The sequence below is a fragment of the Drosophila mojavensis genome, unplaced genomic scaffold, assembly GCF_018153725.1.
Source record: "Drosophila mojavensis isolate 15081-1352.22 unplaced genomic scaffold, ASM1815372v1 contig_231, whole genome shotgun sequence".
NCBI lineage: Eukaryota > Metazoa > Arthropoda > Insecta > Diptera > Drosophilidae > Drosophila > Drosophila mojavensis.
In genome coordinates, this window is record NW_025318772.1 from 944888 (window position 1) to 963981 (window position 19094).

Here is a 19094-nt window from a genome sequence, read left to right on the forward strand (position 1 = left end):
ACAAATAGATCGAATCACGAGTCTATAAATATCGATAGCATATCAACAACCCTACATTCCGCAGGCATGAAAAATCTAAAAGTTAAAGTAAATTGTTTATAATAAAAGTGCCAGACATCAAACGAATTAATATTACCAGCACTGAAACGGTACATACATGTGTTCATATATATGTAAAATGCTTCATAAACATATATGTTTAATGCAACGCATACGTGTATTCAATTGACTTTAAACACAGGGGTGGGGTGTGGTTTGTGGCTTAAAATTCGTGTACGTTAAAAATATGTTTACATATAACAAAAAATAAAAGAAGAAAGAACAATACGAGCCGTCTAATTACTTATGCCAATCACAAAAACCCGAGTTATATTAATTGAAAGCTTCAATTATTTGTAGTATGCAAATCAGTTTGTGGCAGGCGGCCAAAGCGGCTGGCGACTGCGATTGCTGTTGTGTGTATATGAAAACAAAAGAGAAATACAATAATAACAACAACAACAGTATTGTTTTATTCGTTTTGTGCTTTTACTTTGTAGATTTGGCAACGAAAATATCCGAAACATCGGCCCAACCACACACTTACACACACACTCACAAACAACTGCACTCACTCACACACACATACAGCAACAACAACATACTATAAGAGTCACCCAGTTCCCCTCAGTTCTAAGTTAGACTGCAATGTGCAGCTGCAGTGTAAGCGTACGAGATGTCCCGGCTCGCTGATTACTTTGTAATTGTTGGCTACGATAACGACAAAGAAAGTGAGTGTCACATATACGCATGCATTTATATGTATATTTAAATATGTATGTGTACTTGGAATATAATATACATTTGTTTTATTTTTTCTGCAGAAACTGCCGGCAATGTCTGCGGTCAGCCAATATGCGGAAAAATTGTGCAACGCTTTCCCGAGAAAGATTGGCCCGACACGCCCTTCATCGAGGGCATCGAATGGGTGGGTATACATTATTTTGACACACATTCCCACACACACATTATTTACTCAAACTTATAATTGTAGTTCTGTCAGCCGCTCGGCTGGAATTTATCGTACGAGAAACAAGAGCCGAAATTCTTTATATCCGTGCTCACCGACATCGATGCAAATAAGCATTATTGTGCGTGCTTAAGCTTTCATGAAACTCTGGCGATCACCCAGACCCGCACGGTGGACGATGAGGATGAGACCATTGCCAACAATAGCAATGGCAACTGTGGCAATCGCGGATTGCTGGGCACTCCTCCCGTTGAGTCCATAACACATCACAGCATTATGTATGCGCCCAAATGCTTGGTGCTAATATCTCGACTTGACTGCGCAGAGACTTTTAAGGTAAGAGTTAAAGACTGATATGTATATATTATATGGATATTCAATAAATTTATTTATTGCACAGAACTGCCTGGGTACCATCTACACGGTGTACATTGAGAATTTGCCATATGCCATGGAGAATCTTATTGGCAACATTCTGGGCTGCATACAAGTGCCACCGGCAGGTGGGCCGCAGGTGCGGTTTTCGATTGGCGCCGGTGACAAGCAATCGCTGCAGCCACCACAAAGCTCCTCCCTGCCAATGACGGGCAGTGGTGTTTACTTCCTGTTCAAGCAGCTGGGCATTAAGAATGTGCTGATATTACTTTGCGCCGTGATGACTGAAAACAAAATACTCTTTCACTCCAAATGCTATTGGCATCTCACGGATAGTTGCCGGGCATTGGTTGCGCTCATGTATCCATTTCGCTATACTCATGTCTACATACCCATACTCCCCGCCCCGCTCACGGAGGTGCTGTCCACGCCAACACCCTTCATTATGGGCATACATAGTTCGCTGCAATCGGAGATCACAGACTTGCTGGATGTCATTGTGGTAGATTTGGATGGTGGTCTAGTGACCATACCAGATGCACTAACGCCACCAGTGCCCATATTTCCATCACCATTGTGGGAGCAAACGCAGGATTTGCTCAGCATGATACTCTTTCCCAATTTGGCGCAAGCTGATCTCGCCTTTCCTAATAATGAGCGGCCCAACTCAACTATGGTCAAGACCGAAGCACAAATTGACAAGGAGCTGCGCGCCATATTTATGCGTCTATTCGCACAGCTGCTCCAGGGCTATCGCTCTTGCTTGACCATCATACGTATTCACCCCAAGCCAGTGATAACATTTCACAAGGCTGGATTTTTGGGTGCTCGCGATCTTATAGAAAGCGAGTTTTTATATCGCGTTCTTGATAGCATGTTCTTTACCACTTTTGTTAATGAACGTGGACCACCTTGGCGGGCTGCGGATGCCTGGGATGAGCTGTACAGCTCGATGAATGAATTGCTCAAAACGGAGTCACAAAACCGGAATCTCGTATGTAATAAAAACAAAGAAGATTTATAACAAAGCTAAACCTTATTTATCTACCATTGCAGATACTCACACATATCCAGGAACTAGGTCGCACACTGTACGAAAATGAGGCATCTAATGCTCACACAACCTATGCCCAAAAGGTGCTCAAGCCGCCGCAAGGCTCTTTTCAACGCATTCACCAGCCGTCATTTCCACGTATAAACGTTGAAAAAGTAGAGCTAATCATACAGGATGGCATACGCAAGAATGGGCAATCACAGCGGTTTCATGTCACCCGCAATCAACCCCGAATTATACCCATGGGTCCGCGACTCCCCGAAGCACTGGAGCTGCGACCCACAACGGTACACAATTCAGCCCGTCGCTTGGAGGTGCTGCGCACCTGTGTCTCATACATATTTGAAAATCGCATTGCGGATGCGAGAAAGCTACTGCCTGCCGTAATGCGCACACTAAAGCATCGAGACGCACGTCTCATTCTTTGTCGTGAGCTGTTTGGCTACGTACATGGCAATAAAGCGGTGCTGGATCATCAACAATTCGATTTGGTAGTGCGCTTCATGAACAAAGCGCTGCAGAACTCATCGGGCGTGGATGAGTATACTGTTGCAGCTGCGCTGCTCCCCATGTCAACTATATTCTGTCGTAAGCTTTCTATGGGCGTGGTACAATTTGCCTATACGGAAATACAGGATCATGTCATATGGAAGAATCTGCAGTTCTGGGAATCCACATTCTTTCAGGATGTGCAAGCTCAAATCAAGGCACTGTATTTGTTGCAGCGTCGCCAGAACGAGCACAACAAGGAAGCCAACTGTGTACTGGACGAAGTGCCGCTGGAGGAGCCAACGGCGCTAGAAATAACCGCAGAACAGTTGCGGAAGAGTCCCACCATCGAGGAGGAGAAAAAGGCTGAGCTGGCCAAATCGGAAGAGTCCACGCTCTATAGCCAGGCCATACACTTTGCCAATCGCATGGTATCCCTGCTAATACCGCTCGACGTCAATGTGGATGCGGCCAGCAAACCTAAGCTGCCCTTTCGGCTCGAGGAGAACCAGAGCGTTTCCAATAGGTATTATAAAATAGATCGAACAGAACGCATTTTTCTTCAATCGACAATTTTTCTTTTTTCTTTTTAGTATTATGGGCTCGCATAGCCTGAGCGAACATTCCGATGAAGGTTTCGAGGAGAACGATGCCTCTGAGATAGGCGTTACTGTAGGCAAAACAATATCTCGTTTCATTGATTGCGTTTGCACGGAGGGCGGCGTCACCTCGGAGCACATACGCAATCTGCATGACATGGTGCCGGGCGTGGTGCACATGCATATTGAATCGCTGGAGCCAGTTTATCTCGAAGCCAAGCGGCATCCGCATGTGCAGAAGCCGAAAATCCAGACCCCTTGTCTACTGCCCGGAGAGGAATTAGCGAGCGATCATTTGCGTTGCTTTCTCATGCCCGATGGACGAGAAGATGACACCCAGTGCTTGATACCCGCCGAGGGTGCGTTGTTCTTGACGAACTATCGCATCGTTTTCAAGGGCTCGCCCTGTGATCCGCTCTTTTGCGAGCAGACAATTGTGCGTGCCTTTCCCATTGCCTCACTGCTCAAAGAAAAGAAGATATCGATGCTGTATTTGGCCCATTTGGATCAAACGCTGCCGGAGGGATTGCAGCTGCGATCCAGCTGCTTTCAGTTGCTCAAGATTGCCTTCGATACGGAGGTTACACTCGAACAAATCGAAACGTTTCGCAAAACCCTAAACAAGGCGCGCCATCCATTTGATGAATTTGAGTATTTCGCATTTCAATCGTATGGAACTATGCTACAAGGCGTTGTACCTTTAAAAACGAAGGAAAAGTACTCCACGCTCAAGGGCTTTGCAAAGAAAACGCTGTTACGCACAGCTAAAAAAGCTGGATTCAAGCAAAAAGTCCAAACGAAACGTAAATTGGTCCCGGAGTATGAGATGGGCGGTGGGAGCACAGATGCACTCGAAACCCACTCCATAGACGATGAGCTAGAGGATGGAGATGAGTTTGAGACGCAGCAGAACGAAGCACTGCCACGTCTGCTCACGACCAAGGACATCGAGCGCATGCGTGAGCGTAGCTATGTACGTGATTGGAAGCGTCTGGGCTTCGATGCAGAGGCACAACTCGGATTTCGCATCAGTAATGCCAATGCCAACTATGCCACGTGTCGCACTTATCCGGCCATTATAGTAGCGCCGGTCCACTGCAGCGATGCGGTCATGACGCACCTGGGACGCTGTTTCAAGAGCCAGCGGATACCCTTGCCCACGTGGCGGCACAATAATGGCTCGTTGCTCATACGCGGTGCACAGCCAAATAGCAAATCCGTAATTGGCATGATCAAGAATACAACGGGGGCAAATACCATGGCGCATAATGATGTCACTCATTATCCGGAACAGGACAAATATTTAATGGCGCTGATTAATACAATGCCTGTATTGACGCCGCTCGACGCACTCAATCAGTATACCGATATGAATCTCTCCATAAACTCACTGCTCGGACATGGCGAAGAACACCAATCGTTAACACCAGAGTTTATGCGCAAGCAACGAACAAATTTGAGTATGACGGAAGGTAGTAAAGGCAATGTCGGCGGCAACAAAGGTGGAACCATGAAAGGCAATGAAAGGACTGCAGCGAACGCCTTTCGGAAGATGCGGCTCTATGTCCTAGGTAGGTTTACACATACCAAAGTTAAACTCTTCTAGCATCTAATATATTTTTGATTTTTTTTTTCTGGGTAGGTGAAAAATCGCAAGCCAAGTCGAATTTGAATGGTGACTTCTGTGCGGATTTTATACCAGTGGATTATCCGGATATACGGCAATCTCGATCAGCCTTCAAGAAACTGATACGTGCCTGCATGCCCTCACATAATATCAGTGAAGCAGATAGCCTTAGCTTTGCCAAGATGGTTGAGCAATCAGATTGGCTGCAACAAATCTCTACCCTGCTGCAGCTATCCGGTGCCGTTGTGGACCTCATTGATTTGCAGGAAAGTAGCGTCATGCTTTCACTGGAGGATGGCTCCGACGTGACTGCCCAGCTGTCGAGCATCGCACAACTGTGCCTTGATCCTTATTATCGCACGATCGACGGCTTTCGTGTGCTGGTCGAGAAAGAGTGGCTGGCATTCGGACATCGTTTTGCCCATCGCAGCAATTTGAAACCATCCCATGCCAGCACAAATATTGCCTTCGCGCCCACATTTTTGCAGTTTCTGGATGTTGTCTATCAGCTGCAGCGACAGTTTCCCATGGCATTTGAGTTTAATGATTTCTATTTGCGTTTTCTGGCCTATCACGTGGTCTCGTGTCGATTTCGCACATTTCTCTTTGACTGCGAGTTGGAGCGCTACGATTCCGGCATTGCGTCCATGGAGGACAAGCGCGGCTCACTGACCACCAAGCATATATTTGGTGGTGGCGGTAGTGCTGCGAATGGTTCGGATGATGAATGTAATGTTTATCCGCTCGACATACGCAGTCCACGCACGCCTAATCAAATGAATCGCATTGGACATTCCATTTTCGATTATATCGAGCGACAGCACAACAAATCGCCAATATTCTATAATTTCCTGTACTCTGCCAACAGGGATGTGGTACTGCGTCCGCAGAATAGCGTGGCTGCCTTAGATCTGTGGAGCTTTTATACCAACGAGGAGCTGGCACAGGGACCGCCCTACGATCTGGAAGTGACCAATGTCGATGATGAAATCGATCTGTCTGAGATCAAGGGCAAACGCATGGTGATTAGCGCCGGCTATGACAACATTGAGAAATGCAATCCCAATGCCTATGTCTGTCTGCTCAGCGAGGTGAAACAGGCGGAGACGGAACGCGGCCATCTGCCACAGAAGTGGCAATTGGTGTGGAACAATATGGTCGTACCACAATCAGAGTCCATATCGCGCAAAACTTCAATGAACAGCATGCTGGTCCAGACGCATCAACACAAGCGCTCCACGCTCGAAATTATAATGAAGGGCCGCTTGGCTGGGTATCAGGATAAGTTCTTTCATCCGCATCGCTTTGAGAAGCATCCCTATACGACGCCCACCAATTGCAATCATTGCACTAAGTTGCTCTGGGGGCCTGTTGGATATCGTTGTATGGACTGTGGCAACTCCTATCATGAGAAGTGTACGGAGCTCTCCATGAAGAACTGCACCAAATACAAGGCCATAGATGGTACTGTGGGGCCGCCAAATGTCAACATATCCCAGGGTGATACCGCCAGCATTGCATCCAGTGCAGCGACCACCGCACGCACCTCCAGTCACCACTTCTACAACCAGTTCAGCAGCAATGTTGCCGAGAATCGCACGCACGAAGGGTAAGTGTTATTTACAGATCCAAATTATCTAGAGATCTTTATTCATAATATCCATCCTATTCCCAGACATCTCTACAAACGTGGCGCTCTGCTGAAGGGATGGAAGCAACGCTGGTTCGTCTTGGACTCGATTAAACATCAATTGCGCTATTATGATACATCCGATGATACAGCGCCGAAGGGTATTATAGGTAACATGTATTTTGGTAATTGGTAAACATAAAAGTATTCATGACATATAATGTTCGTCTTTCAGAGTTGGCCGAGGTGCAATCGGTGACTGCCGCACAGCCCGCACAAATTGGCACAAAACGCGTCGATGAAAAAGGTTTCTTTGATGTAAGTACAGTTATTGCAATAAGAGCAGAGAGAGACAAATGCTCAGAGCTGAAGTCTATTAGAATATTGATTAGAGGATTTTAGTTCAAGTCACAATTTTCTCAAATGCTTTAACCTTGTATCCTACACAAAATCCATTAAATCTCTTACAGCTTAAAACCTCGAAGCGCACCTATAACTTCTATGCGATGAATGCGAACCTGGCGCAGGAGTGGACAGAAAAGTTGCAGGCTTGTTTGCAGTAAACCCGAAATTCATCCAGCAGCGGCAGATATCGTTTGTTATCCTGGCGATCTATTTAGTGCTCCTACTTGCTGCGGCTTCTACAAACGCTTACGTTCAATGCGTGTTCTGCTCTTCTTCCCTCTGCTACATATATATATATATTTATATATATAAATTATGCTGAATGTTCTGTTTTATTTAGGACAATCCAATTAACGTTATTATTCTTATTATATCCTATATATATTTTTTTTTATATGTGATAGAGTATTTATTTGTGAACGCGTGTATTACTCTGGATCTGTAGTAGCTCTGTGTGTATTATTTATAACCGAAATATTTTTACATATATAAGTTGAATTAGTGTCAAACGTTGTTTATTAACACTCGCATATTGCATAAATTACATGAATATTTAGCAACAATTAACGTAGCGACAAAAGCTAAACAAATTATATAGTAAAATGGAAAAAGTAACTACAATTAAAAAAAGAGAATATTACTCTAAATGTGCATATATATATAAATATATAAAAGGATACTATAATATCATGTGATTATACGTATAATGCTGACAAGAATGAAGGAACAATTATAATTGAAATGGAGATGGAAATGAAAATGGAAAGAAAGCCACGATAACAACTTTTTATATACATTTATACATATTTATATTCATATTTATATATATAAATACCTATGTATTTGCTATATGTCTAAACTCTACATACATACATACTTATATAGTAAAAATACCAAAGATAATTCCACCTTTGTTGCGCAATTAAAATGCATTTCTTAATTTCTTCCTTTGAATTAAATTTAATTAATAAACGCCTTTTTTTTATTTATACAATAAAATAATATACCATATATGTTATATGTATATTATATAATTTACTTGCAAATTCGACTGTGGCTTACAAGCTATATACATTTTTAAACAAATGCGTTTTGTATTATTATTGTTATTAATGTTTTTAAAGTTAACATTAGAAGTGCTCCACATGGTTCTATAGAAAAGTTGTCCAGTAAACAATGTTGAGTATGAAGAACGAGAAGGGGAAGAAAAAGCGCGAGAATTTATCAATATAGATGGCGGTTGCGTGGCCATGACAGAAGGTATCATATTGTGGTTCTATTATGGACTCCCGATGATGATGCTGTAAGACACACTACATGGTTTCAGTTTCAACCAATTTGGGAAGCGATTAAACGATGTCCAAACTCACCTTCAGATCATCTAGATCTGTGATGTTCTCATCCGAATAACCCTTCATGGCCTTGGTAGCCACCGGTCCCATATAGTTGTTAACTACAGCAAACTCCATTAGAGATAAAAATACGAACACCGAACAGGATGACATCCAGACATCAATTGCCTTTACATAGGACACCGGCGGTAGCGATTGTTGTGATTGTGTGTTCTGGGTGGCCAGCGTCAGCAGCGAAGTAACGCCCAGGGTAACACGGGCCGGTATTGCCTCGGGCTTAATCCAAAACGATATCCACGACATCACCACAATCAGCGCCGAGGGTATATAGGTGTGAAACAAATGGTAGCCGAGGCGTCGACGTAAATTAAAAACTATGGCCAAACAGGTGAAATTACCTGAGAGGAAGGATATAGTCTTAGATTGACAATAGAGTCGGAACAATAGGCACGCATACCCGTTGAGTACTCGATGGTGCAATCAGTTGTATAGTTGTTTGATATGTCCAGTTGTGGCAGCTCGATTTCAGCATTCACCACTAGCGGATCGGTCATGTTCCAAATGAATACCAAATCCTCCACAGTGTGGGATACTAGAAAAATGTAATGTCTTAAGCATATGTCTTCCATTAAGAACACTCCACTTACAACTCTCTATCATCATGGAACAGATTTGTGTATCGTGCGGATAGGATTCGAATTTCATAGCGCAGGAGAGCACTAGCGTCAGCTTGGACATATAGAGCAGAGTCTTGTCGTGGTAGAGCCAAAGATAGTGATTGGGTATGCTCATCTCGTGGAATGTCACCTTTTTGGCATTCTTGAAGAAGCAATCGGGACGCCAAATGCTGTGCAGCCAATCAACATCCAAGATCCGATACTGTTCGCTCATGTTCTCTGGCAAACGCAGACGAGGATCGCGCCAGCTTTGTGCTAAAAAGATGTCCGTCACATAGGTCTGTGAAAATTTAGCAAAGCAAATATAGAAATCATAGATAGCTTGAATATCCTAAACAGCTCGAATATCATTACCATGGACTCCTCATTGATTGAGTCTAAGGAAAGTACGGTGACGTGGAAGTAAACAACGGTCGGCTGGCCCAGCAGCTTGGGTGCACGATTTTTGTCATAAGTCTTCGATGGTATGGGCAATATGTCTGGCAGCGATAGACTTGATTCATAATGAGATACCAGCTCGGCACTCTCTGTATTGTTTCTACAGGTAAGCGTAAGTAAATAGCAAACAAAAATATTTTTTAAGGTTATGTTAATACATTCTAATCACAGACATTGCATGTTATGGATCATACAGCTTGCATTATTTTACTTGATTTGTAAAATGAAACCATAACGCTTTCTACACTGGTTTCATGAAATGAAGTAAAAGTGAACAACATATTTGACTATTTTTCTATTTGAGGTTATGTTGCGGCCATGTCTGATGCAATGTGCGTTTTTAGTGTTTGCCAGCTTGGCAAATGAATTGTAGTTAATTATTATAAACTATTACCTGTAACCATGAACACAATCACATAATTGAATGGACTTTTCTAGTATATGCATATAGATTGCAACTGCAATCAAGAAATTATGTTGTCTCAATTGTCTAAATATGTTTGGCATTTGCATTTTGAACACACGCCTTTGGTTATTTTTTTTCGTTTCCAATATAAATTATTTTTTAAGTAACGGCTATTTACTACATTTAGTTATGTTGCATAGTTTTGCGCGTTTTCCCGTGTTGTTTTTTGCGTTTATATTTCAGTTTCATAGCTTTACGGCACATTGTTCTGGTGTGGTTGACATTTTTCGATTGAGCAACAGAACTGGAACATTTTTTTTTTTAACTCGATTGACGCATTCGAATGATTTTTATTGGATTATTTAATAAATGCAAGACGATTTTTTGTTCGTTTTTTCCGTTTATACGGCAAAGAGGTAACCGAAAATAAATATAAAAGAGTTATATACACGTTTACCGTGCGCCGCTCAAGGTGTGATAAATTCAATTTCTATGGTTTCATTCGTTTTCATTGTCATTCCTCTCTTTGCTATTGTACTTTTCAAAATTGACATGCCTAAGGTATGTGCAAAACAAAGACACAGACGGAATGCGTATTGGGAGAAACCGATACACATATACCCCTCAATCCCTCACGTGTTGCATAGATTGACTAAGCTCTGAAGCCAAGTTTCTGGTGTGGCGTCAAACGTTTCGACAAATTCGATATGCCCGCTATTATCTAAAAGATGCGTAATGCCTGACATTAAACTGATATAGTCTGTGTATGCGTACATGTTAATGCAAAACTAATACGTTCACTATAAGGAATCAAAAACTAATTGTAGGCACTGCTTTAGTTTGAATTCATATAACGTACAAAACTGTGCGCCAAAGGTATACACCTGTTGTAAACAGCTGACAGCGCTGCCAGATGTACGCATAACTACACACAGCTGTGCGCAGGAGTTGCCCATAAGTTGGGCCTTTCAACTTGTTGGCAACGTTTAGTTTTTATGATAATTATTGATTTGTTTTACTTGTGTGTAGTTGTTATTTTAAAATGTAACTATAAAACAGTTAAAACTCAAATATATTGTAAAATCTAAGCTACTTAATTAATGAAAAGCGCCGAGCACAAGCTTAGCATGGAATTTTCGCACCAAATTGAAGGTGGGTTCGTGAAAATAGGCCGTTAAAATATTGCGGGTGTTGAGTTGGGGCTGTTTTGTTGGGTGCGCTAAAAAGGCGTGTGGGAGGTGAGGTCGTGGGGTCGTCATCCGTGTACTCCTTTGTTGCACAGTGACGTGATGTGACTGCGGCGCAGTGTGCAATCGGTGTTAATATTGATTACTTGCCAGAAAACTAAGATACCGAAAAATAGCACGAAACTTAAGAAAATAACTAATATAATAATTTCTAAATATATATGTGTATATGTATATACAAAATTGTCTGTTTTCTCATTATCATTAAAGTGCGTTACGAATTGGCATAAAACCAATAAGCAAATTCTCCTTAAAAAGCATTGTTACACAAAAAGGTGATATACAATTTAATCAGCAGAGACGCTAGTCGAGACATATGCTTACGATGTCGTAATGGAGTCACCACTATATCCCAAGGTCAACAACAATCTGAGTGCCAAGGTCTCGCCCGGCGGTGGCGGTGACAAGATGAGCCTCAGTATGAATACCAGTTGTAGTTTAGAGGAGGACACAACACCCAGTGACTCTGGCGTCCAAATGCTGGATAGCGAGAATAGCGACATAATGCTGGAATCTCTCTGCTCTCAGTCGGGCCTGGAGTTCGAGGAGCCAGTGAAGACACAGATTTTGCCTATCAGTCAACCAATCGATGGGAATTCGAATGTTGCTGCCGAAGACAACATGACAGCCAGCGCCTGTTCGACCTTTGACACTGCTGAAAAGATCGTGTACAGGCGCAAAGTGCACAAAACATCATCCACGCCCAAGGCGCCCAAGAAGCGCGTCTCATTTCACGAAGATATCTTAAAGAACACACGCACTGACAACATACACATAGAGCATGGCTTTATCACATACAAAAACGGACGCAAATTGGCCGTGATGGGCGGCAATTCTGCAGGCGTGGCTGGCGCCGCTGGTCGCTATTCCTGGTGCGCCGAACGGGACCGCGTGCAGGCGCCCTCAGAACTGAGCGCTGCTGGCCGGGATGCAGGAGAACGAGAAGCCGGCAACGGTGCTGTGGGTCACAATCGTCGTCTAGTTTATCGCAACGCCTGTTCGGATGTCCTAGACTATGGCAATACAGACATCTATGACACTAATGAACCGGTTGGACTGCAATATGACAATTCCGGAGTCTTTGAGTATGGGCCCAGCGCGGCGGATACTAATCGCCGGGATGATCGTTTGCTCTATCGCTGCGCCTGTAGCAGCTCCAATTCGAGCCTGGACTCGGATGAGCAGGACAAGAACTCAAACAGCAACTCCAATACCAATCGCAAACAATATGAGCAGGCCAAAAGCAGCTCCTGCGATTGCATTGGCATGAGCAATGCCAACAATAACTTAATTGGTGAGTCTTCCACTCTAGATTTTCTGACTGTTATATAACGTCTTATGTTCTCTATTTTAAATAAAATCCAAGGCGACAACTGTTACTACTCAGAGCCAAATATTGGGGATGCCGGCAGCCCCAAGCAGAAGTCTGTCTGGAACAAGGAGAAGAAGCCCAAGTCCAGCTGCCTGAAGAAAACCAAACGTCACACAAATATTATTCACGAGCAGGATCTCAATGAGCGCGTCAAGAAGTTCAATGTGCACGACATAAAACATCAGCTGCTCGACAATAGCAGCAAAATGATATTCGGATCGCTGAAGAGCATCTTCACGATGCCGCTGCCCGAACGTGGTGTGCCCGAGGGATCTGAGGATTTGCAATCGGTGGTTGAGTGCGTGCCGGAGCTGGAGCAGACGCCCGAGCACAAGCCGAAGGTATATGCGCAATGCGAATCGCCCGACTCTCCACCGGTCAAGGCCAAACCCTTTCTAAGCAAGAGCCTGGATGGCACTAAACAGACGCAGAGTGTCAAGAAATTCGTGCACAATGTTGACGAGCAGCTGCGACGCAAAAACGATGAGCAAAACAGCTCAGCCGAGGCGTCACCCCTAGAGCAGCAGCCACATGTGCTGCGACGCCAAGATGAGTTTGATAATGAACCAGTCGTTGCGGCACCAATTGTCACCAGCACACAGAACGAATTCCGCAGCAAGTTTATCATCAACTGCGAGAGCACAGTCTTTGAGCACACAGGCGTCTCCTACGAGACCAGCGAGCCGCAACAGGAGACGGAGCGGCAGTTATCCACCACACAGCATAATAACGTGGCCGGTCTATTGGAGCGGGACACACCCATTGCACAGCCGGCGAGTCAGCTGCGCAGTTCGTTTATGGGCGCACCCATAGCCAAGACATTTAGCAACTTCTTTCGCAGTCTCAAGGAGAACTCCAGCAGTTCGGCAACTGTGGACAAGGAGCTGCAACAGAAGCGGAAGGTTGAAGAGCAGCAGCAGCAACTTGCAGCCACAGATAGTTACTTTGGTATGGAATATAAAAGAATTTTAAGTCAATTCTATGTAATTCAAATCAAATCTCGTTCTCTCGCTTAGCTTCAAAAATGTCAAAAACGCCACAGCAGTCGCATCAGCCGCAGCAGCAACAGTATCAGCCTCTTAGCACCAAGATGCCCACTACTCAATCCTCATCCACCATATCTGAGCTTAGCTCAATCAGCAACAATACCAACAGCAATTCCACATCGTGCACTAAACCACAAACTCCTAACACAAACAATGTCCATGGCTTGATGTTGGGCAACGTGGACCGTCAGTCCCGTCATTTGCCGTCGCCCTTAAAGAAGCGCAGCGGACAGCCGCCACGCTATGGCGAGCCACCTCAGCAGCAGCAGCAGTCGATGCACAGTCGCAGCCTGCACAGTCCGAGTAGCTATTTGGGCAGTGCAAGAGGTGGTGCGGCAGTTGGCGGGAGTGGACGTGACTCGAAGAGCACTATACTCAGTGAGGAGTTCGATGATATACTGACCATAACCACCACCACGGATACGGCCAATGAGCGACCTTCCACAGAGAGCGATCTCGTTATTGTGGACTACAATGACGTGGACTATGCGCAGCTCCTGAAACCGCCTGTACCGCCAGCTAAAACTTCGCTGATCAATCGCTTTCTGCGTAATGTGACCCAGAAGAAAATCCTCGAATCGTCTATACGAAAAAATGACTTCTTTGCGGACAAACTGCGCAGCGAGCATAAGCATCTTGGTTCCAATCTCTATGTGCGTGGTGTGCGGCCCAAGAATTATGAACTCATCGACGATTTGAATGCCGAGATCGCCATGGAGATAGAAATGTCTGGCGCTAATTCGCCGCGACGAGAACTGGCTGTGGGCATGGATCTGGATTTGCCGGGAGATGTCTCCCGCTTCGAATTGGGCATTGGCGAAATATCCATTGATATATTCAATGGCAAGCATTTGCCTATGCTCCGTGAACCCAATGAGCAGCTGTTGAAGGTAATCATTAAGAATATTTTGTGTATATGGGGTCAACAGATAGTTGCGAGGGGTATCTGCTAGTCACTATCAACTAATTAACTTCATTTTGTTTTACTCAACTTGCCTGTGCAGGTCTTCAAGCTGTATACTGGCTATAGTCGCGAGGGCTTCATGACGCCGGTCTTGGTACTGCTCACGGATAAGACGCTATATGTAACGGACCTGGTGCGAAATTGTCTGTGTGCAAAGTTTGTGCTCGCCTACAAGGAACTGGATGTCATATTGGTAAGCAGCAATACCTTATTGAGTCCAGTCTATATAATAACCACAAAATCACCATCTGCACAGATGGGCCCCTTCGGTAATACGGTGCTACTTAGCAACAGTATGCGGGATATGCAGCAGGTGCTGCTAGCCGGCGGGCCATATCCAGCGGATGCACTGGTTGCCAATCTGGAGCTGTGCGCTCGTCGTAGTGGCTCAACGTTGCCCGCTGTGGGACAATTGACGTTGGAGCATCTGGCACCATTGCAGGCTTTTGTTCGTGCAAACAGCTGTGTGAGCAAAGATGAACGATGGATGTTCTATGCGGTAGTCAATATGCCAGCGGGCGGTGCCCTGGGCCGGGGTTTGGATGGTGAACAGGAGCCGTTGGGGCCGCACATCAAGGGCTTTCTCATGCATCGACGGGTGCGAGAGACGGCCACAGCGAACGCAGCGGCTAAAATAAGCTGGCAGCCGGGGTACTTTTTGCTAAAGTAAGGTTTAGTTATACAAATAGTGCTTGGTATATCATTAATATGTTCCATATTGCAGAGCCGGTGTGCTGTACATGTTCCATGACTCCACACAAAAGTTGCCCAGCTGGGCCATGGCCTTGGCAGAGTGCCAGGGCGCAAGGCGAGCGGTCAAATCAGCGCGTCCGCATTGTTTCGAGATTATGTTGAAAGGCGAATTATTACAAATGGCTGCACCGGATGAGTATGTGGCCTCCGAGTGGCTGCAGGCGCTGCTGCAGTCAGCAAGTGGTGTAAGTTATATGACAACCACCCAAGAACTCGCATTACTTAATATCGAATTCATATTTCTTGACAGCTCTTCGAGCTACAGGAGCGACACAAAGCGTTGGGCTGCACTTTGATCGTTACCCAGAATCATTTGATTACGCTACGCGAGGACTTTACGGCTCCCTTGCGACAGCTGAACAGCCAATCGGAAACACCGCCAGCTGCTGCAGAACAAAAGCAACTGCTACGGGATGAGGAAATGTTGTGCATCTTCGAAACCAGCAGCTTGGTGAGTAAACATTTGGGCTAATAAATCAGCACTTCTTAATATATATCTGTCTATCCTTAGCTGAGCTCTACCATGAGCACACCCACACGTGGCACACAACAGTCCTGTTCCTCGCTTAACTCGACACCCACCAAGCAATCGGTGGACACTTCCAAAGCTGTACCAAAGGGACAATCGCATAATATGAGCAGTGTTTACGGCAAAAACTCGGGCTTGGAAATACTTACATGTGCCGACATAAAGGCAATGACAGGCATTAAAATACCCTCGCATAGTGAGACCTGGTGGTGCATACTGGAGTTCTCCTGTCAGGAGGCGCCGCTAGAGTGTCTAGATGATTTGGTTATATTCTTTGCAAGCAGCGCAGAAATGCAACGCTTCTTACGGCTGCTCGAGCAGCTATGGCAGGCCAAAAATGTGAGTAATTGATAGCTGCAACTATTTAAAATTATAAAATATTAATATTGTGTATCATTGTGTGTATCATTGGAACAGAATGATCTCTTCCCTATAACTATATTGGACGACGATGAAACGATCGCTGAACAGTGCACAATGCTATATTTGGATATAAATCGCGCTTGGGAGCCACTATTATCAGCTGCCCTTGGTTATCCGCTATAAGCCGTGCTACTATATACACGTAATATATCCACATAAACAAAAAATTTGCTAGCTCTGCGCAACTAGAAGTCAATGCTTAATTAATTGTAATACTCGAGCATATTTGCTGAAAAACCAACAAACAGAACATATATTAACTATTATTCGTGCTCTATACTTACATATATCTCTCTCAATATTTATATATGGAAAATCGATATTCATATACCTTGTATTCTGATCTGTAATGTGAACATTCGCTTAAACAATTCATTAATTTGCGCTGTTATAAACATCTCTACATATATAATGATTTTTGTGATATTAACTTTTAAGTTGCCAATTAACACGTTTATTTTGGGTTTACAAAATTTACCTTAGTTTAACTTTACATTTTGTTGAGTTTGTTTTTTGTTATTCATATACAAACACCGTGTAGAAATATGCACAAAAAACCCCAAGGCTTTACAATATGTAAATTATATTTTGATAAATAATCATATATATATATATATATATATATACGAATATATTCTACATATATATAATAATAATATATAATATTTTGTAAACATTCGTTAGTAACAACCAAGACAGAAACCAAACCGTTAGCAAATCATTGATCATTTCAATATATTTATATATATACTCTAGCTAAAAGATATTATACGTAAAATATTCTATATAAACTATATATACACACTATTTGTACGGCAATGGTATGTCAAGTCGTTATTTTTTTGGTGCGTATTGAATGGAATGGGCATATAATGACATTAAAAGTATTTACTTACATACTGTAACCTCTCAATATACAAATATATATATAAATCGGAAAATATGTACGCATTATAACTATATGATGTTTTCATACGGCACAAACTCAAATGCCTTAATTGAAGTTTTTTGTAGAGTAGTTACCAATAAGTATATCATACCTTTAATTTGCCAAATATGTTATATAACCGGATAATATATGATTGTACGCATCAGGTTCTTTGAAAATGCTTAAATGGGGATTCAAAACAATGATGCCCCAACTCCAAAAATAATTTGCTTATGCAATTTTCAATTAGCAAGGCTTAAGACCATACCTCACAAAATATCTCAACCCAGAGAACTGTATGAAAACATCAGATAAAAGCTCATAATAATTAATAAAATTGATTAAACACAACAGTGCGGTGATATTTTTTTATTTTTAACACAAAGCTCCCTGATTGATGACCTCCCCTTTCAAATTCTGCTAGCGAAAAGTTTGTAGGAGTTCTCCTGCCTTATTTACTGTAAAGGAGCAAAGATAATCATATTAACAGCTCTTTAGAGTGCAGAAAACTAATGTGGAAGTGGCAAACAAGCACATAAATATGTATGCATGTATGTATATATGCATGCATTTTGTACATACATATGTACATATATAATGTACAGACAGAATCGATGATGACATGGGCTGTGCCTGTGATTAATAGATGGAGGTCGCAACCAGCAGCATGAGAAAATGTTTGTGTATATTCATGTATGCGTAAAAACAAATAGGCAAAGCATGCTTGCATGTGCGTATAACTAACTGTTCTACTGCGCCGTCAAATGGGTTATAATTATAAAATAGCTAATAATTAAAGCACCTAATAAAAACATAAAGCACGTCTTCACATACCTATACAAGCAAGCTCACACACATTTATACATGTGGTCGTGAAGTAAACGCGTAATTGGAAAATGTGCATGGAAATGAAAGATAAACACACATGTAACAATAAGAGCTCTGAGAGAGAGATGCAGCCTAAACACAAAGGCATTGCATTGAAAGAGACACCAAACACAAAAACAACAACAAGAGTGCACAGAATATGGGAAAGAGACGCGCAAGAGATTGATCGAATATGAGTTAAAAAGAACGCATGGAAAGTCAAAAACTCCAACCCTCACAATAAGTCAACGAATAGAAGACAAGAGCAGGAGAAAAAAGAACAACAAAGGAATACAAAAGAAGGAAAACGCTTCAGCGATATAAGAGTCTATGCGGCTGTTTGTTGCGCTGCAAACCAGTTTATTGGGAATCATACTTGATATGTGTATTTTTGTAAGCTAAAAAAAAGTTCTTAAGCTTCTACTGCTGTTGTTTACGCTATGTGCGGTGTAGGGCATCGGTACAATAATACAACACTTGCACGCCGGGCACAGCCACAGGCACAAAAACAAATACATGTGAGAGTGCCGCTAGCTGAGAGGCTGCTGCTTCTGCGAGCAGCGGCTACTGCTCTCTTATTAGAGCGTCCCGTCCTCGCACACACGCATACAGACAAGTGCTTATGCTGATGCTGCACTCACTTTCATTAACACAAGTCCCAAAGGCAGCGCCGGCAGAATGAAATGCAGCGACTGCGACTGCGACTGCGACGCGCCGAGAATGGTGCTGTGCGTTTCTAGACATCCCAAAACATACATACATATGTATATACATACATGCATACACACGACACACACAATCTCATAAACGTACGTCTGCAGCAACGTTAATGCTTACATATAAACGTACGTATGCAGCAACGTTAATGCTTACATATAGACGCGTGTATAAACAAACATTTATG

The 19094-nt window shown here is 43.2% G+C and overlaps 3 protein-coding genes across 5 annotated transcripts; 2 read left to right on the top strand and 1 right to left on the bottom strand.

Annotated features, from left to right (window-relative positions):
* The first annotated feature begins 13 nt into the window (after positions 1–13).
* LOC6574529 (myotubularin-related protein 13) lies at positions 14–7963 on the top strand. The gene is made up of 11 exons (XM_002000536.4): positions 14–149; positions 540–770; positions 864–967; positions 1034–1345; positions 1410–2378; positions 2441–3453; positions 3521–5097; positions 5169–6762; positions 6829–6953; positions 7019–7101; positions 7254–7963. The coding sequence occupies exons 2-11, from the start codon at positions 716–718 to the stop codon at positions 7344–7346; spliced, it is 5925 nt and encodes a 1974-aa protein (XP_002000572.1). The 5' UTR covers positions 14–149; positions 540–715; the 3' UTR covers positions 7347–7963.
* A 240-nt stretch (positions 7964–8203) lies between these two features.
* LOC6574530 (glycine receptor subunit alpha-4) lies at positions 8204–10655 on the bottom strand. 2 transcript variants are annotated; one of them, XM_044008023.1, is made up of 6 exons: positions 10050–10655; positions 9572–9755; positions 9188–9497; positions 8998–9132; positions 8559–8938; positions 8204–8501 (listed from the first exon to the last, which is right to left on the bottom strand). In XM_044008023.1, exons 1-6 carry the CDS (start codon positions 10166–10168, stop codon positions 8340–8342), a joined length of 1290 nt encoding a protein of 429 aa, XP_043863958.1. In that variant the 5' UTR covers positions 10169–10655; the 3' UTR covers positions 8204–8339. The 2 variants fall into 2 exon arrangements, with proteins under 2 accessions (XP_043863958.1, XP_002000573.1); XM_002000537.4 differs by having other exon boundaries at positions 8204–8489; positions 10050–10644.
* Positions 10656–11060: 405 nt separating this feature from the next.
* LOC6574531 lies at positions 11061–17674 on the top strand. 2 transcript variants are annotated; one of them, XM_015167491.3, is made up of 10 exons: positions 11061–11213; positions 11519–12602; positions 12675–13628; positions 13697–14616; positions 14731–14883; positions 14947–15356; positions 15415–15628; positions 15694–15894; positions 15955–16311; positions 16390–17674. In XM_015167491.3, the coding sequence occupies exons 2-10, from the start codon at positions 11642–11644 to the stop codon at positions 16516–16518; spliced, it is 4299 nt and encodes a 1432-aa protein (XP_015022977.1). In that variant the 5' UTR covers positions 11061–11213; positions 11519–11641; the 3' UTR covers positions 16519–17674. The 2 variants fall into 2 exon arrangements, with proteins under 2 accessions (XP_015022977.1, XP_002000574.2); XM_002000538.4 differs by having other exon boundaries at positions 11607–12602.
* Positions 17675–19094: the final 1420 nt, after the last annotated feature.

What these genes read in the sequence shown, in the direction of transcription:
- LOC6574529 (XM_002000536.4), top strand. Translation starts at nt 716, where the DNA reads ATGTCCCGGCTCGCTGATTACTTTGTAATTGTTGGCTACGATAACGAC. An exon ending in CTACGATAACGACAAAGAAA is followed by an intron (nt 771 to 863) that starts GTGAGTGTCACA and finishes TTTTTTCTGCAG; the next exon opens with AAACTGCCGGCAATGTCTGC. An exon ending in ACTGCGCAGAGACTTTTAAG is followed by an intron (nt 1,346 to 1,409) that starts GTAAGAGTTAAA and finishes TTTATTGCACAG; the next exon opens with AACTGCCTGGGTACCATCTA.
- LOC6574530 (XM_044008023.1), bottom strand. Translation starts at nt 10,168, where the DNA reads ATGCAAATGCCAAACATATTTAGACAATTGAGACAACATAATTTCTTG. An exon ending in CAATCAATGAGGAGTCCATG is followed by an intron (nt 9,498 to 9,571) that starts GTAATGATATTC and finishes AAATTTTCACAG; the next exon opens with ACCTATGTGACGGACATCTT. An exon ending in CACCATCGAGTACTCAACGG is followed by an intron (nt 8,939 to 8,997) that starts GTATGCGTGCCT and finishes CCTTCCTCTCAG; the next exon opens with GTAATTTCACCTGTTTGGCC.
- LOC6574531 (XM_002000538.4), top strand. Translation starts at nt 11,162, where the DNA reads ATGAAAAGCGCCGAGCACAAGCTTAGCATGGAATTTTCGCACCAAATT. An exon ending in AGGAACTGGATGTCATATTG is followed by an intron (nt 14,884 to 14,946) that starts GTAAGCAGCAAT and finishes CCATCTGCACAG; the next exon opens with ATGGGCCCCTTCGGTAATAC. An exon ending in CCGGGGTACTTTTTGCTAAA is followed by an intron (nt 15,357 to 15,414) that starts GTAAGGTTTAGT and finishes TCCATATTGCAG; the next exon opens with AGCCGGTGTGCTGTACATGT.